Here is an 18698-nt window from a genome sequence, read left to right as displayed (position 1 = left end):
ACAACCACACTGGCCACTGTGGAGGAAGTCGGGACAACAAATGAGAAGGTAACCTTTGGGAAGGGGAACTGGAAAAGTTCAAGTGTTTGCACATGACAGTGTGTGATGGATCATGGTGTATCAATAAAACTCAATAGGTACCCTGGAAAATGGTCATGAGAGTTCTCAGGAACAAGAACAAGAAAGCAAAAGTGACAACTCCATGGAAGTAGAAAGGAGAATATAGTCACTGGGGTGAAATAAAAAGTGAAAAATTACATGTAGGGCTCCTTAAATTAGTTTTGTTAACAAAATCTTCTTTGACCATGTAGAAAAAGACAAATGTGTAAATATCTTGTTTGGGAAGTTACCTGTACAGAATGATTGATGGAGGACTTTCCATTATTCATTCTGCTCCCATTTTAACCGCTAACATTTAACTATGCCAGTGTAGGTATGTCTGTAATGATAGCCAGCAGACCATTTCCTATAAGTACACCTCTAACTTAATTATAGTTATAGTGGTTTCTTTTGATTCAACATTGCTGTGCATTTATAAAAAAAGGTAATAGATGACTATTGCTCGGGGTTGGTGTGCTTTTTGGTTTCAAACAGAAGCAGGGGCGATTCTAGAATCAGACCTTAAGGGGGACACAGCCCCTAATGAGAATGTGACACAGATACAGTGCCTTGCAAAAGTGTTGTTAAGTACAAGGAAAGATAACAATGAGAAGAGTTTTCTTGATGCATGAAAATCATTTTATTGCCTATTACTTTACAATTCTGCAACGACAATCATTAGGGACATGCAATATAGCCACAACAAGTGTTAACTGGCAGCGTTCACATGGTTGGCATGCGTGTTCTTCTTCTTCTGTTATATTGGCGTTTGGCATAACAACTTGTTGCATGACTGCCACCAACGGTTGGCCGTAGCCTAGAGCATCAGGTGTGTAAAAAGATTTGCTGCTGTTTTCTTATACGAGCATCCAAACAGCACATCGCCAAGTGTTTGTTTGTGTTATCTGCAGGACAACCAACGGGAAAGGACACGGATAAGGTGTTGTTCTTTTATATATGGGTCTATTTATGAATAATTTGAAACATGTCTGTATATGTTTCTTGGCAGAGGCATTTGTCCACAATAAACAGTTTATTGTCATTGAAATATGTTCAGTGAACCAAAGTCGCCTCCATCAAACGTCAGTTGTCAACAACGCATCACCAACTGGGAAACTCGGTTAGCAAAATTCAGCCCAAGTTTCCCACCTCTGATTCCCACAGGAAGTGACGTGAATGGTGACGTTTTCACTCGGAAAAATGTTTTTCCGATGTCCATGAACGCACGGTGAGAGAGGAGCCACGTTACATTACACACTTTCACTGGCAATCACATCATAGCCACGCCCTAAAACACCCCCTGCTTTATTGCCGATTTTAAAATCAACAAGACCCTAATTCAAAAAATCAACATAATTCTGTATTGCAGAAGACTTAAAACTAGCGGTTGAGACTATAAACTCAATATAAAAATGTTAACTGAGATAATAAATCAACTAATAGGCTTGAGTCCCCCTAAAAAGGGTCTAAAATCGCCAATGAACAGAAGTATAGAAAGTTGCTCAGAAAGAAAACTACAAACTTTATGACAATGAAAATTTATTATAAAAGTATTATTATTAGATTATTCACACGATACCATCTGTCATACTTAAAAGTAACAGATCTTCGCTGGTGTGCACATTTCAAAACAGAGAAAATGAAATTTTCTGCAACCTCAATCAGGTGCGATGTGCAAAGGTATTTCCCCCCCCAAAAAGCCACAATTATAAGGACTTCATTTATAACACTGACCTTATGTTGTATCCATTTCCCCTGTGCCCGATACTCATGCAGGCCTTCAGCGTGACCTTTCACTTTGAACTTAGTTCCTATGACTGATGGCAGATAGCTTGTTGGCAGAGGTTAATTCCTTCCTCATTTCATCACTGGCTGTTCTCACATTGGGAATGCCAGTTGGTTGCACATCTTTCAAACACAATGCTTACAGTGGCTTCTTCTCTCGACGGCCTCTTTGCATCATAATGTTTTTTTCAAGGAATTTTCCATGTTCTGTCTGGCTGGAATAATTAGATTTAAAAAAAAGGAAGTTGGAATAAGGAAAGGAGGAAATCAAAGGCAATGGAAAGCAGATCTGTTGTAAAGTATCAATGCTGTTTAAAAAACAGAGCCCAACCTCTAAATCAGCTATGCCAATATTAACATCCAATATTAGCCACTAGGTATATCGTTGATTTATCGGTATTGGCATATACGTCGGCCAATGTATCGATGATGGATTTTCAAAGGAATAATTTCACATTAGCTTAGCTTAGCATAAAGACTGGAAGCAGGGGGAAACAGCTAGCCTGGCTTTGTCCAAAGGTAAAAAATCCACCTACACTAGCACCCTTAAAGCCAACTGTTATGTGTTGGAAACCTGTCTTGGCCAGGCCAGTGAGGCCTGAAGTTTCCCCTGGTTGCCTGTTGACCCCTAGTAATATTTCCAGCACAACTCTCCCCATAAAACTACAACTTTTAACCTTTTAACATTTTTATTTTGTGTAAGAATTTTACAAACAAGATTTAACATGTTAATTAGTGAGCGATAGAGGTGCTGTTAGGCATATCTTTATACCTTTAGACAGAGCTAGGCTCCCTGATTCCAGTCTTTATGCTAAGCTAAGCTATCTGGCTGCTGACTACAACAGCTTAATTTACTATACAGACATGAGTGGTGTAGATCTCCTCATCTAACTCTCAGCAAGGAAGCGAATAACTATTTCCCAAAATGTAAAACTATTCCTTTTAATTCTAAAATATTGATATCAGCCTAAAAAATCCAGTAATGGGCTCTAGTTAGAGAAACACTATGTAACTTCTGATCTGTGGTTTGAACCTGCCCACAATACCGATAGGAATTATAGCCTAAACTACAATATGATGCTTGATATGATTATTAGGCATAAACCTACACTGAAAGACTGCAAGAGAAAGTAAATCTGCACTTGTATCGCAACATACTGCAATTATCTGTCCCACCCCTACATCAAAAACATTAAACTATTCAAGGCAAATAATTAGACAGAGAACAAGGAATAGAAACAATGATCAATTTTAATTAAAAACATTCTATTTTTAATTATAATTTGCAACTGTGTTTCTGATGTTCCATTCCTTTTGCCACGTGGTTGTGTCTTGATCATATATGAACACGCACACGCACACTCACACACACACACATTTTTTTTATGATTGCTCTGATTGTTCTGTGAAGCAGAGTGAAATAAAGCATCTAATCCAGCAGCAGCTTGGTGACAAGATCCTCATGCCCCGTGACTGCAACCTCTTGACAAGAAGGACACATCTGTTTTTCTAACCTTTCTTTACAGCGATAGCATACTGACTTATTCCCCAAGTGAGTAAGTGTTCTTGATTTGATTCACATATAATTATTAACAAAGAATAACTGTCATGATTGTTAAACTATCTTTATTCCTTTATCCTGAACGGTCCGTGTTGAATTGTATTGGGATAAAAATGTATGTATAAATGTATGTATAACCCTGTAGCCTTATAAACAGAATTCTCCTGACCAAGCTTTGCCAGAGAGCAGGACTTGAATGGAAACTGAAACACAGAAACATTCGAACATCAGTGTTGCTAAGAAAACCCTTATGCCATCTGACAGTTATCTTTTTGTTGTTTGGTTTCCATAGGAACAGTTAAAAAGACTTCAAAAAGGTCAAAATTTCAACGTGTAAAACCATAAGGAAGAGTCTTTTCTCATTTCAAGAGTCCTTTTGTTCTGGGAGACAGCCAACCTCTGCCCAAAAACAAAGAGAGGAGAAGAGAAGAATTTGAAAGAGAAAAGTCAGAATCAACTTCACTCTCTCTTTCTCCTTTGTTATCCTCCGTCTCCTCCAGCCTGCCGGTATGCCCACCTTCAGGCTGCCGGGTTGGGTTAATTCTCCACCGGTGTAGGCTCTTGCGGCAGTGCTGCCACTGGCCCAGAGGCTTCTGGTGTGTGTCCTGGTGTTGACGCCGGCTCTGGCTGTGGCGGCTGGCTGAGGATAACCTGCACTACATAGTCCCTGGAGATGTTGAGTTGGTCCAAGCGCAGCCTGTCCGTCAGTGGCCGACCTGAGAAAAACCAGCGTTGGGTTGCGGCAGGCACGCCCTCCTGACTATGTAGACGGCGCTTCATCATGCCCACTGTGTCCGTGGAACGGACCGCCAGCCGCAGGTCGCGGCCCGTGGAGAGCCGGAGCCGAAGCTGGCACTCCCCCCCTGAGCCGGCGTCGCTGGCGCTGCCCGTGGACGGGTCTGCGGCCCCGGAGTCTGGATCGGAACCTTCAGGCTCGTCAGAGCGCTCTTCAATCATGTTGACGGGAGGAGAGAGGCAGTAGACTGGCAGCTGGTATCGATTCCCCAATTCATCATAACATTCAGTCAGAGCTCCTGGAAGAATAGAAAAATGTGTCAACACTTTTATATAAATGAAAGAAGTGGCAGGAGTGCTTCTGGTATCCCTTTACCACCGGTGCTCACGGAAGGGAATGCAATTCACAAAAAGGAAAAAGAATTATGACCAAAAAAGTCATAAAAAAATCAAGTCCAGGCACTCAATGTTGGTTACAAAAAGTGATGAAAGGCCTTTAATAAATAGGACAAGACATTAAAAATACACCAGCTTGAGCCTTCCTCAGAGTGTAGTGTACCAACCTTGAGTGCCTGGACTTGATTTTTTATGACTTTTTGGGTCATAATTCTTCTTCCTTTTTGTGACTTCTATAAATGCTAAAGGATTTCATCTTATTTTTTTCAACTTAGGTTTGGTTTAACAGTTTTGACCATCATTCATTTAGTTACGATAACATTATAACCTTTTGAAACATTGCCAGGTTACTTCAAGTTTTAACTTGCTGTAATGATCTATTGTACTTAACACAGCTCTATGCACACTTTCTATCTGTGGTGTGTGAAATTATAGGAATCATATATACATACTAGAAGCTATAAACCATCATCTGCAGCAGGTTACAGCTTACTGTAACCCACATACCAATGCTAACAAACTATGTGCATGTATAGTTATATTTAGAACACTAGGTAAATGTTTAACTGGAAAGTTCTAATACAAAGCAATTAATAACTACAGGGAACATTTCAGGTAAACCCTCAACTTTTCGCTGAATTTTTCACTTCCAAATGAATGGTCTGGAAAAGTCCTGCTTTTGGGTGCCCTGCTTTGCCTGAGCTTGACAACTTTTTGGCACATTTATGTTGCATTTTAATAACCGTGTTCTTTTGTATATTTTCATTATTGTGTTCATAAACTGAAGGTCAAACACTCACATAATTTTTCCACCTAACAAAGCCAAAACCTGACCTCAAATACGTAGCAGTGGTGGCCTTTAATACGTAGCAGTGGTGTGACAATTTCATTCTTTTGTTTCTGTGTAACCTTTTCTGATTTTACTGTTTTCTATGTTCATTCTTTCTGTTGTATGACATGTGTTTCTGATGTTAAGCACTTTGGATACCTGCTGGTTTTTGTAAAGTGCAATATAAATACATTTTGATTGATTGATTGATTTCGCTGTAGTAAGATGAAATGAAAAAAATGAGAGTTAGAGTCAGTAGAAACCAAAGACTAAGAAAAGATAAGTGAAAGCAGGAGAAAAGGGTAATGCGTCTCTTGGAGTACTTTAAAATACATGATGTCACCGTTGACTGACTCAGACTCAGATTCAGACTCAGAGTAAAGAGCTGGTGGAGAGAGGGGGAAATAAGATGCAGTGAAGTGGTCATAGCATTCCACATACAGTGGTATTCACATGGGGGGACCCCAAGGGTCATCAAGGGGATTTCATGTCTCCACCGTACAATAGTTTGTCACCACTTCTCACAAGTCACAGTAATTTTATTGTGGTAATGGGTGTTTTGATTGCCTTAGTTGTTTTACCTTTAAAGTCCCAGTGAAACGGAAGTTGGAGCGTGTTTAGCTTCTGTACTGTGACATATTTCCTAGTGAAACAGAATATTTAAGCTGAAAATGATTTTTGATTGGACCGCTAAAAAGTGGGCAGGTTTACAGTTTAACGAAGTATGGAGCTACCATGGAGAGCTACTGAGGACTGTTGACAATGGCTCCACACATACTTCCCTCACCTGAGGAGGATGAAAGATGAAAGGGAAAATTTGCTGATTTGAAAACATGATTGCATTTTGATCAATTTTGATATAAAAATGCTAAGAAATAAATCTGTCAATAAAAAAAAAAGACATTTTTCATTTTATCTTGACTTTAAGCGTAAAACACAATTATGAGTAAAATCCCCAAAACAGTCAATTCTTCCCCATCGTTTTGTCTTTTCAATGGTTTTGAAAAAGATGTTGCCCTTCAGAGTCTCAATATTAGAACCCAAAAATCTAAGACCAGGGTGAAAACTTTCCCTACAAAAGCAAGAGGCTTTTTTGTAAATGTTTTAAAAGGTCACTGCACTGCTCGTGTTGTTTTATGACTTAAATTGAGGCACAAGCCGCTTAAGAGACAATGAGTTTTGCTTTAAGGGAGACTGAGATGAGTCATCAGAAGCTCACAGGATGTTGCTCTCTGCGCTCTATGATGACTGCTGTGGTCAAGGTGAGGACTGTAAGCCAACGCTACGCCTCAGGACATGGTCTACCAGTGAATGTGTGAGAGCGAGAGAGAGAGAGAGAGAGACAGAGAGAGTAAGAGGCAGAAAGAGAGCGCTTCACTTAATTTGTTTCTAAAACTGAAATGTGTAGTAATGTGGATTAACAAGTGTGCAGCACCTATACCATACAATAACCCAATAACAACACCCGTACTGCCTTCCTTATTGTGAAAAAAACCTAGGTAGGCAAACTCTTTCTGCTTATGCAACCAAATCATTTGCTGGTATACCAACATTGTGACCTAATTGGTAAGCAAGATTTTAAGGTATGAAAGATTTCCGCTCGTCACTAACATAACTGAAATATCAACATGTGCAAATAAATCCAAGGCTTCAGATTCACCAGCTTCTAATGAACTGTCTGTCTGGCTTTATATATTTCAGAACACCTAACTCCATTCAGGTGTGTCATTTGTTCTTTAGATCAGTTTAATAACAAATGTATTTAAGTCCAATTGAAATCACATTTAGTCATCCTTTATTATGTAGTCAAAAATAATGTCATGTTTTTTTTTTACATGTATTCTTAGTTTTTCATTATTAAAAAGTTGGACTTTAAAAGGTGCCCTGCCACACAAAACCGTTTTTACTTGTATTTTTTAAAATATGTTAGGGTCATATGTGTTTGTGTTATGTCAAGAATGTGAAAATGAACTGCTACCTCCTCTGTCAGCTCTAGCCACTGAAAAGAAATAATCAGGCCAAATACAAAAGCTGGTCAGTCTGACATCATGTTGCCTGAGCTCATTACTATTCATGAGCTCGCCCAGTTGCGCTGAGTAAAGGATGCTGATAGCCAGGCTCTCATTGGCTAGCTGTTAGCCAATCAGAGTCAAGCAGCGTAGCTCATTAAATATTAATGAGAACTGGCACAAATTGAGTTGAGTCTTCCTGCAGGCTTTCTATACCACGCTAGAATGGCTTGAAACAAGGTAACCAAGGCATTTTTTCCACAAAAAAAATGTTAGAGTCCATAGTAGAACTTTAGACATTACCACAAAGTCATGAAATACGTGTGGCAGGGCACCTTTAAATTCATTTCATGCAACAGTGAGATAGCAGCAGAGACAGCTAAATATATGGAAGCTGTCATAGCCAATGTCACAAAAGGCTACAATACAAGATAAATGTTACACATGGTTCAGTGACATTCTATAAACATATGGATATGAATATCTGTCTGTATATATCTCACTTGTTTTTTTCTACTACACTTGGCTCCACCTTAAGTGTTTATCCTTCAGCTGCAGAATGCTAATGGGTTCCAGATGGTGCTAATGCCTTTCATTAAACAACAAGAGGTTAGATTGAAAAACATGCTTTGTTGCTGCAGTGCTGTTTTGCATGGCCCCCCAAAATAGTAGCTAGCTTGACTGGTTATTAGGGGTGAGAATCACCAGAGGCCTCACGCTACAATATCATCACAATACTTATGTAACGATACGATTTAATTGCGATTTTAAACATATTGCAATATTCTGCGATAAATTGCAATTTATTACCGTTTTTCCAACTTCAAATTTTTCCTAATTTCAAATTATGTCCCCAAAATGAAACTTTGTCAACATATGTTTTATCTATAAAGAGAAATGTCTCTGTTTGTTCATCTCACTTCAATTTTTTATTTTTTAAGATTATTTTTTGGGCATTTCCTCCTTTAATGAATAGGACAGTTAGATATGAAAGGGGAGAGAGAGGGGGAAGACATGCAGGAAAACCTTCTGCGTCGAGGGATAAACCTCTATATACAGTATCTCACAAAAGTGAGTACAACCCTCACATTTTAGTAAATATTTTATAATATCTTTTAATGGGACAACACTGAAGAAATTACACTTTGCTACATTGTAAAGTATTAAGTGTACAGCTTGTATAACAGTGTAAATGTGTTGTCCCCTCAAAATAACGCAACACACAGCCATTAATGTCTAAACCGCTGGCAACAAAAGTCAGTACACCCCTATGTTAAATTCCCATAGAGGCAGGCAGATTTTTATTTTTAAAGGCCAGTTATTTCATGGATCCATGATACTATGCATCCTGATAAAGTTCCCTTGGCCTTTGGAATTAAAATAGCCCCACATCATCACATACCCTTCACCATACCTAGAGATTGGCATGGGGTACTTTCCATAAAATCATCTCTCAATGCAAATCAAACCAGCTATTAGGCTAACTGAAATAAAACCATGCCAATGCCATACCATGCCAGCAAAGTGTAATTTCTTCAGTGTTGTCCCATTAAAAGATATAATGAAATATTTACTAAAATGTGAGGTGTGTACTCACTTTTGTGAGATACTGTATGTTCAATTTTAATGCTGCAAAATGGGATTCTCAAGCAGACAAACTGACCAAAACATATATAATAAAAGATCGATACTTGGCGTCTGTGTATGATACAGTATTGCCATGGAAAATATCACGATACTATGCTGATTTCCCCCTACCCCTACTGGTTATGGCTGAAAACAAAGGGATATAATGATGTGAATCAGTGAACATGACATTTTCATTTGTTGCAGGCTGGATGAAATTCAGCAAGTTGAACAACAGCTGATGCAAATGGATCCCATTTTCTGCTTCACAGAGTCACTTTTGAAGACCGCAGATCAAGTTGGTCTCCAATCTAATTATATGCACTGAAAAAGGAGCCCATTAACTGATGCATCTCCAATGAGTGAAACATCTCCATTATGAATGCAGTGGGAGTTACCTTAAATACTCAGTTCCATTTCCTGAATGGCAACAACAAAGTCTGCCCTGTATGTTTTAGTACAGTAATGGAGGTAATTTAGGCTTTTATCAAAAACTGAGGAGGACACGCAGTTGGATGCTGTCCTCCTCTCCTACTTCAATGCCTAACAAATCTATGTCTTTCTCTCCCCTGTCTTTCACTGGTTGAAGCCTGAAAATATTGTAAACAAATTAATAACATAACTAATTACACTGGTCGGACTGTTCAGCTCTGTTTCAGACTGATACCTCCGGTTCAGGCTGGTCCTCATCCTCAATACGTGCCCTTTTCAGTCGCGGAAAATACTTTTCAATACTCATCTGGATTGAAGCAGCAAACATTCAGTGTAAGAGTAAAAAATGACATAACATTATTTATAATACGTTTATTTGATTCACAGCTGCTACATATAGTGTTTTGACCTCGACAACCCAACTGCATTTTACCGCAAACTTGCGACTAGTTAACTTTCTAAAGCAGGCACAATCACTTGTTTGCTAAGAGTCGGGTCGGTGATTGTGAATGTGTGATTGTGTAAAGGTGTTCATGAGATAGATACCAACCTTTCCTGAACTTGTGAATTTCGCTAGCCGTCTTCTCTCCTTGATGGAGACAGACGCTGTGTGCACGGTGGGATCGATGGTGTTTTAAGCCCCCAACGTCGCCTTACAGGCAGGTAACCCTCACCGTAACCTTAAACATAACCATTGCCGCGCTGCCTCAAAGGCAACGTTGGGGGCTTAAAAAAAAAACAACACCGCACGGTGGGAGGAGCTGTGTGTGTGTATGTGAGCGAGACACAAGTGACAGAGAGACGCAGGAGAGCAGGGAAAGGAAATGCAGAAGACATTTTTTTTAAATAGCGTTAAAAATTAAAATCAATAACGAAATGAACTGTGCGGCGGCCGGTGTTGATAGTGAGGTGCACCGCCACACAATAGTCTATGTGTGGGAAACACTGTATTGAGTAGATTGTCAGGAAATTTTATTTACAGACCTTCACGGTCCCCAGAGGATGAATCCTACTGACTTTGGTGGTAGCCTGTGCCACCACGAGTACACCACGTGTTGTGAGTGAAATGTCTCAATTATTGAATGGACTGCCATGAAATTTGGAAATTTCACACATTCATGTGCTCCTCAGGATGAACTGTAATCACGTTTGCGATACCCAAACTCTTTTTTTTCATCATCAAGTCAAAATTATGATTTGTCCAATACTTTGAGTTAGAAAAGAATTACCATTACCATCTGTATTTTGAATGTAGTGCTAACCAGTAAAAGAGAGCATGCTAACGCACTAAACTAAGATGTTGAACATGGTAAACATTACACCTGCTTAACATCAGCATGTTAGCCTTGTCATTATGAGTATGTTTGTTAGCATGCTGACAATATCTAGTAGCTCAAAACACCGCTGTGCCGAAGTACCCAAACAGATCTGGAATGGTGAAAGCAAAAGAAGGAGGACAATAGAAAGGCATAAAGTTGTGAGTAATAAAAAATATTTAAGTGATCCGGCTGCTCTTTATACTGGAGTAAGATTAGAACAATAGTGACTTCAGGCCTGGGGAATTTACAGCTGCAGCCCAGCGGGATCTGATCTGACCTGGCCGAACTACTAAAGTGAATGGAGCTGGACAAGACACTGACTATGTTTACATGCATGTAGAGCCTGTCTGTTGGTAACTGCTATACACCAATCGTATTCAGGTAGAGCTGACCTTGAGTTTTACTGTCACTGCTGGCCTATTAACAGAATAATTCTGTCCACCTCAGGTTCCCTGCAGGAGTTCACCTAGCCCCTCAGAAATCAACATGTTTTTATCAGAGCAAGCCAGTCATCTCAGCCTGTTTTAACATAATAAGGGTTATTATTCAATTAGCTTATGGTTTACTTTCACTGATACGTAAAAAAAAACACACACTTCTAGACTCTTACATGAAAGTCTGGAAAGACAGGTTAAACTTAGAATGCCACCATCGGGACAAAATGCATCACCACCCAAAACTCACCACGACAACATTTTTTAAGATTATTTTTTGGGCTTTTCCACCTTTAATTCTTGACAGGACAGCTAGGTGAGAAAAGGGAGAGAGTGGGGGAAGACATGCAGGAAATCGTCACAGGTCGAAATCGAACCCTGGACCTCTGTGTCGAGGTATAAACCTCTCAGTAAATGTGCGCCTGCTCTACCACTGATCAACCCACTGATTTAATCCTACTTTCAGAAGACACAGCCCTTTAACAAGGACCTGCTGGATACCCCCCGCACCAGGGTGCAGACTTTTGGGGACAGGGCTTTCTCTGCCAATGCTCCCACACTCTGGAACAGTCTACCACTCCATGTCTGCTCTGCCCCATCCCTGCCCATGTTCAAAAAGGACCTAAAAACATTTCTTTTCAGTAAGTCCTTTGACCCCTAACCTCCCCCCTATTTGTTAAGCGACCTTCGGTACCTTGAAAGGCGCTATATAAATCCAAGTAATTATTTTCATTTATTACTATTCCTCATACAGTATATACCTCATAATAGCTTACGTCTAAACTCTACAATACGGTTATTGAGATAAACAGTGAAAAGTGAAAAGTTGCGACCGACTCAACTTTTGAAGAAACGCAACCCAACGTCACGCTGCGGTGGCCAATCATGTAACCAGCGATCAGACTTCAGTCGGTCGGTTTTGAGGTGACGTGAAAGTCCCGTATAGTAAACAGGGAAAATCATGGCCTTTATGGCTGCCACAAGAAAGTTTTAAAGTTTGTGTAACAGCTGAATGTTTGCCAAGCAACAAAGCACAGTCACTTTGTCTCTTTTCTTTCTTTCTTTCTTTATTTTTATATCAAACAAAAAATACAATAAAATAAAATATAATAACACAATAAGTGTGTAGCAACACACCAAAAGGAAAAACAATATCTATAAAGTATTACAAACAATATATTCACTCTTTCCGAAAAGGAGCGGGACGAAGCCGAAGCTTGTTATTTTTCCCATTCCTCATTCAACTTTAAATAGTTCCTGTATATATTATATATTTTGTATATGTATATGTATCATATATTTTATATTATATATTCGTAACAAGATAACAAATATAAATAAAATATATATTTTTTTTTTAACCTTTTCTTTCTCTGTGTGGTCAGAAACGTTGAGATCTGACAGAAAACAGTAATTGTGATATATAAAGGCTACTTGTGCTACATTTGGGGGTTATAACACAACACCTCAGGCCACTACGTTTTTTTCTGGCACCCCCCTGTGGCCCCCACCATCGCAGCCTAAACCCACTACCCCCATTCAAAATGAATGGAAAGGCTTGCGTTTTCACCGGACCGGCTTGATAGTGACTATCCACTAAAATCAGTCATAAAATAAATCTGAGGCAAGAAATTGTCTGTTCAGTTGCAGCATCATGTTTAATTTTCTAGATCTAGATGAATATTTGGCAGGTGGAAAGAAAGCAAGTCACCCTCAGTGTGTGCCATCATTTGTACGACAAAGAAAAGCATTAAATCCTGATGTTTTAGGATCCAGCAAATGCATTTTTGCTTAACTAAATGACTAAAACAATTATTCGATAATCAAAATACATGTAATAATTAATTTTCTGTTGATTGACATATCGATTAATCGGCTTATCGCTGCAGCTCCACATCAACAGCACATGGAAAATCAAGCAGTTTTTAGTACGCTTATAGACTGTTTTGTGTATAGTTACTTTTGTCACTTTTTACAGTGTGAACACACCACATTCTCTAACCTGCTTAAAATTGCTATCGCTGGTTGGTTTCTCTTAAAATGGATTCTTGTCTCTTCCTGTATTTTATTTAACTTGCAATCGAACAATTCCAAATCTTAAAATTAAAGTTCATACACATAAAAACTAACTGCAGAATACAGTAAAGCCTGACACTTTTAAGAAATTCTCTACAGCTGGGTTCCTGAGGTTTAGTTTCTCTAGAGAATTTGGGAAGAGGGAGTTGAAATTCTTGAGTTGATAATCATCAACTGCAATGTCCTACATAAAGTCCCCCCAGAGGCATTTCATGGAGAGAACAACAAACACTATCTGCTACATCTACCACTGTGGAAATATGTGGAAATATGTGTTACCGTGCGGCAGTGTGATGCTGGCCCCGTCGAGGATGGCCTGAGCCAGCAGGTGGTCATTGCTCTCAAATGCGCTGGCCGCAGCTCGCAGCGCATCCCAGATTTCCTTCCGGCCCTCAAATGCTGGCGCCGTATCCCAGAACTCATCTCTCTTGCTGCGCAGCTGGCCTTCAGTCATCGGGTAGTCACTTTTCCATTTAGGCCGCTCTCTCTTCAGGGGCTGGTTACGCCCTAGAGCCACTGGGAGGGAGGACGAGAGAGAGGAAAGGAGAGATGGAGAGAAAAAAAAGATGGAGGAAGACAGGAGGGTTGGAGGGGAGATAAAGGAGAGTAACCATAAAAGAAAGATATACAGAGTATCAGTGTGAGGGTGGGGTAAATGAAAGGATGTGAGTAAAGACAGAAAAATGGGGAGAGACAGAGGAACCAAAAGATAGGGGGTTGAGAAGAAGGGATAACCAAGATAAAGAAATGAAAAAAAGAGAAAATAGGGATGTGAGAAAGAAAGATGACAGTCACAGAGAGATAGACAGATAGATAGATAGATAGAGAGAGAGAGAGAGAGAGAGAGAGAGAGAGAGAAGGTGGGGGAATACACAGAGGATGAAAATGAGAAGTAGGGATGAAGAGTAAAAGAGAAACAGGGAATAAGAAGAGTTAAGATTTATGTCAAACACAGCATCAGTATTTTAAGATTGCTCAAGAACACCCAAGCTCAGATGACAGATTGAACATGAGCCTACACCATCACATAATATATACATGGAGCATGGAGCACACACTCAGACTGAGCATAACTGAAACTAGATGTGTTGTGTTACTAAACCCAGTTACAAGGTTAGGGTTATACTGTAGCATCTAACAGTGCTGCGAGCAGAGCAGAATAGCTGATGAATAACAGCGCCTAGATCAACACCGAAAGGGACGACAGGTACAGAACTGTGTGTGTGTGTGTGTGTGTGTGTGTGTGTGTGTGTGTGTGTGTGTGTGTGTGTGTGTGTGTGTGTTGGGTGTGTGTGTGTGTGTGTGTGTGTGTGTGTGTGTGTGTGTGTGTGTGTAACACAGAGACAGAGGAGAGAGGAGAGGATGACGGATCAAGGTATTGAGTTACACCAGCTGCTGGTACACACATGTACTCTGATGATCACATGGGAAAGTCTGATAACACCAACCTTCAACTGGCTGTTTGTAGTAAATAAGTTCTAACTGACAGACAACTTTTTCCCTCTTTGGTTACAATTCACCTGTATCCAAGATGTACAGACTGTGGAAGGAGTATTCTCTTTTTAACATGACCAGATTATGGTACTTAATTGAGGGATGAGGTCCTTGGTTGACAAAATAAGATAAAACTTTATTTGCGCCTGTGGGCAAAATTTAGATGTTGCAGCAATAAACTGGAACAGAAAACACATAAACATCACACATGTGGTTATGTAAAACATGTACTTAGAAACGGAAACAGAGTATGTACATTAAAAAAAGGTTCTATATGCAGTTTATTAATAGCTATCTTCCAGAAATGCATGCCTGAATTCACGTGTATGTACGTGTATCACCAACTGCTTGTCTGTTTGTTCAAACCTCTGCAATAGCCTACTTTCCAGCTCATCCGTCTGCTCATCATTTACTAATTTACGTCTAAACACTAGCCTACTAGGCCTGTGAAAATTATTACACAATTGTCTAATCGCAATTATTTTATGTAATCGCTGTTTCTGTGTTTAACCGCAATTAATTGTTAACATTATCTAAGGTCCTAAGGGGTATGACTGTTGATGGTAATTGTTGGAAGTTGTGATTTTGTTTAGATATGCCAAATTGCAATTATATAAGTGATTATTGGTGTCTTGTTTTTTTATTGATGAAGATAAATGTTCTATTGTTAATGTTATGTTCATTTAAAGGGGCGCTATGCAGTTTTGACCATTTCTTCGCTGTTTTCTCGCAGGTTTCTCTGTAGAGTTCCCCCTACTGCTTCAGAATAGATATCTGGCAGCTCCTATGTTTACTTGTGTCTGACTCCTCGCTCGGTCAGTCTGCCGTTTCCTCTTTCTCTGTTCCTGCGACAGTGCTTTCCTAGCTTTCTGCTTCTTTTTTGCCGGCTCAGCCATGACGATAGTGTGAAAAACTCCATCGCTACCTTGTTAGCTGGTTCCTGAATGGGTGTATGTGTGCAGTGCTGTGAAGCAATTCGGTACATCGTGAGACCTGATATCAGGCGATACTTCCTGAAGCTGAGGCCAGCGTCAGGAAGTTCCTCTAGTTCCCCAAAAATACAATGTTGTATAATAATAAAGAGTGTTATTACATTATCTGGGTCACATAACAGTGACATAACCAAAAGACTAATACGTCTGAAAAAAGATATATATATATATATATTTTTTTTTAATTTATTTTTACTAAAAGAGACAATTATATTGTTAATCGCATTTATTTATGAGAAAATTAATTTTACAGTCAAATTTGGAATTGTTACAGCTCTATGGCCTACTTGCCTGTATTTCAGTAATTCCCAATAATCCTTAGGTTTGGATGTGGGCCAGTATGTGTAAAAGATGATTTTATACTAAAATGTATGCTTGAACAAACCTAGTAATGACACCTACTTTGGTAAAAACAGATACATTGACATGTGTCCGTGTCTTGTCTCTGTCCTCATCAAGCAAGGTGTCAAGTAACAGCTGCTCCTCTGCATCTGTTTTAACACTGCATGGCTTCTTGTTACTATACACACTCCACAGATAAAGGGATCTCTGAAACCTGTTTATGTGACATCTAGATGCCCAGGAAGTCTGGGAGATAGTCACACAAGTCAAGACGGATGTAGTGGCAAAAAGGAAGACATTAATGAGACCAGGCTATATCTCAGCATCACTAAACTTGCTCAGTCACCACCCCCCAACCCAGCTCCATCTCCCAAATCTGTGATTAAAATAACTCACTGGCCAGTGGTGGAACCCCTCATAAGACCAAACAAGCAGAGAACTATCCAGTATAAAGTTGTCTACAGCACCTCAGCTTAATAAAAATCTATTGCGGTTAAGATTCATACAATCTAAACGCAGCATCGCCGGTTCAATTCAAGCCAGGGACGCTTTTGCATGTGATAGTCATCTTTTTTTTTCCGCCGTACACTGTCAATGTCTCCTCTGTAAACTACTGAATTATGCCAGTTTTTGAACCAGCGTACTTGCAATAGATTGAATGCACTTTTTGATGGTTTTTAACCAATCATCCAAGTTATAGTATCAGCAGAAAAGACCTACTGGCAAATAGTGTACCCTAAAATATTTTTTAGTTAGGGTATTCATGCCCCATAACCTTAGGTAGGCTATGGCACTCACTACTGTGTTTATTGCTCAATAATTACAATAAACCTAATCCATTGCAGTCTGCTACTTTTCTGTTCTGCACATGAACAGCATTGTGCTTGCCCTCCGGCCTAGTTCACCAAATAACCGCACATTACAGCACACTTCCTTTATCATAAAGCTGGAGCACCCTTTAAGTTTTGACACCTCCTCTTCTCTTCGCCCCAACACTTTCCAGCACTAAACATGCCCCAAATCCTCGCTTATACAAAACAGTCAATAAAATACAAAAGCCTAACATTAAAACATGCAGCTTGCATTAAGATAACAGTCAGGACATAATTAAAATCAGACTGTATCACTCCCTTTCATGCCATTGCCATCTGTGACCCATATTTGTTATACAGAAAAGCTAGCAAGCTAACTAAGCTACATTTTAGCCGACTAGCTCAGTGAAAAACCAAAGAACAAAGGAAGGCAGCGTCGCACAGTAAATATTGCCCAGTTTACAAAGTAGCGACAAGGCGTCATTTATCGCTTTAAGCCCCGCTCTGTGGAGGGGGAGACCCAGGAGGACCGTACGTGTCTGTCTCCGGCTCTGTCTGGCTCGGGTATTAAGGAATGGAAGCAGACCTCCAGCCAGGACAACATACAAAAAACCTACAGGAAGCCCCCCTAAAAGAAGCCAAGCTTGTATGCCCTAAATAAAAGACGTTGATAAGAACTGTAAATTACCTCCTGTGCCGTCCGAGTTCTCGTTTAAGCTGCCCGAGGAGTCGTGGTGGCTCCCGACACAGCCACCCATGGATGTTTCGGCAGAGCAGCCCGGGCTTGGTAGCTCACCCCCCGGCCCACAGCTAGAGCTACATCTACTAGCCCCCCTCTCTTGCGTTTCTCTCTCCCCGCCCCCTCCCCTTTCCTTCTTTATTTCCTTTCCTCCCTCGCGTCCTTTCCTCGTTTTCTCCAGTCCTCCCTTTCCTCTTCCCTTCCTCCCTCCCTTCTTCCTCTCAGTATTGGCGGGGCGCAGCAGGCATCCTCTTCTTCATCTGTGGGGAAGGCGGAGAAAAAAGATAGAGAGCGGCTCATATCATTACAAGGTGACCGAGAGATGATTGAAGGAGAGGGGGAGGAGGAAGAGAGGAGAGAGAACAAAGGAGAAGTGGTATTAGAAACCGCCTAGGCCCAAATAGAATACTTGACTTGCACAAATATAGGCTACCACTACTGAGCACTTGCACATGAATGCATGTAGGCTCTGTGCATGCATGTATGTATGTATGTATGTATATGTATGTATGCATGTATGTATCATGTGTCCATTAGTATAAATGTATGTGAGTTGGGGTACGAGGTAGGCATGGGCCGGCAAAACATTCTAACGGTATGATAACCTTCAGGAAAAATATCACAATTTCACTGTATTTAAAATGTATTCTTTTTTAAATGTCTGGCTAAAAAATTGGTTTCTAAACTTTCTGTACTTGACCACTCATAAAAACAGCTCATACCTTAGGAACGGTATCACTGAAAATTGTAGTGGTTTTGAAACCGTTACTTTTTCAAACCACAGTATACGTTGAAACCGGTAACCGGTCCATGCCTAGTAGGAGGTCAGGGTGGATGGCTGGGTCTAACAAACACGTGACTTTCACCTAGGAGACAAGTTTGTTGAACTTTTTTAAGTTGACTTAATTTAATTTACGTAACAAAAGTACTTATTTTAACTCAAACAAAACCAAAATAAATGGGAGCAAGTTTTAATCCTTGTAAGAAATGTTGGATAAAATAGGATAGAATCCATGGA

The 18698-nt window shown here is 40.0% G+C and overlaps 1 protein-coding gene across 1 annotated transcript; it reads right to left on the bottom strand.

Moving 5' to 3' along the window:
• Positions 1–3117: 3117 nt before the first annotated feature.
• ubtd2 (ubiquitin domain containing 2) lies at positions 3118–17787 on the bottom strand. The gene is made up of 3 exons (XM_039778452.1): positions 17630–17787; positions 13581–13817; positions 3118–4479 (listed from the first exon to the last, which is right to left on the bottom strand). The coding sequence occupies exons 1-3, from the start codon at positions 17697–17699 to the stop codon at positions 3983–3985; spliced, it is 804 nt and encodes a 267-aa protein (XP_039634386.1). The 5' UTR covers positions 17700–17787; the 3' UTR covers positions 3118–3982.
• Positions 17788–18698: the final 911 nt, after the last annotated feature.

This window comes from Perca fluviatilis, chromosome 16 (assembly GCF_010015445.1).
Source record: "Perca fluviatilis chromosome 16, GENO_Pfluv_1.0, whole genome shotgun sequence".
Taxonomy (NCBI): Eukaryota; Metazoa; Chordata; class Actinopteri; order Perciformes; family Percidae; genus Perca; species Perca fluviatilis.
The sequence above is the reverse complement of the archived record's forward strand: the minus strand, read 5'-3'. Positions and strand labels throughout refer to the sequence as shown.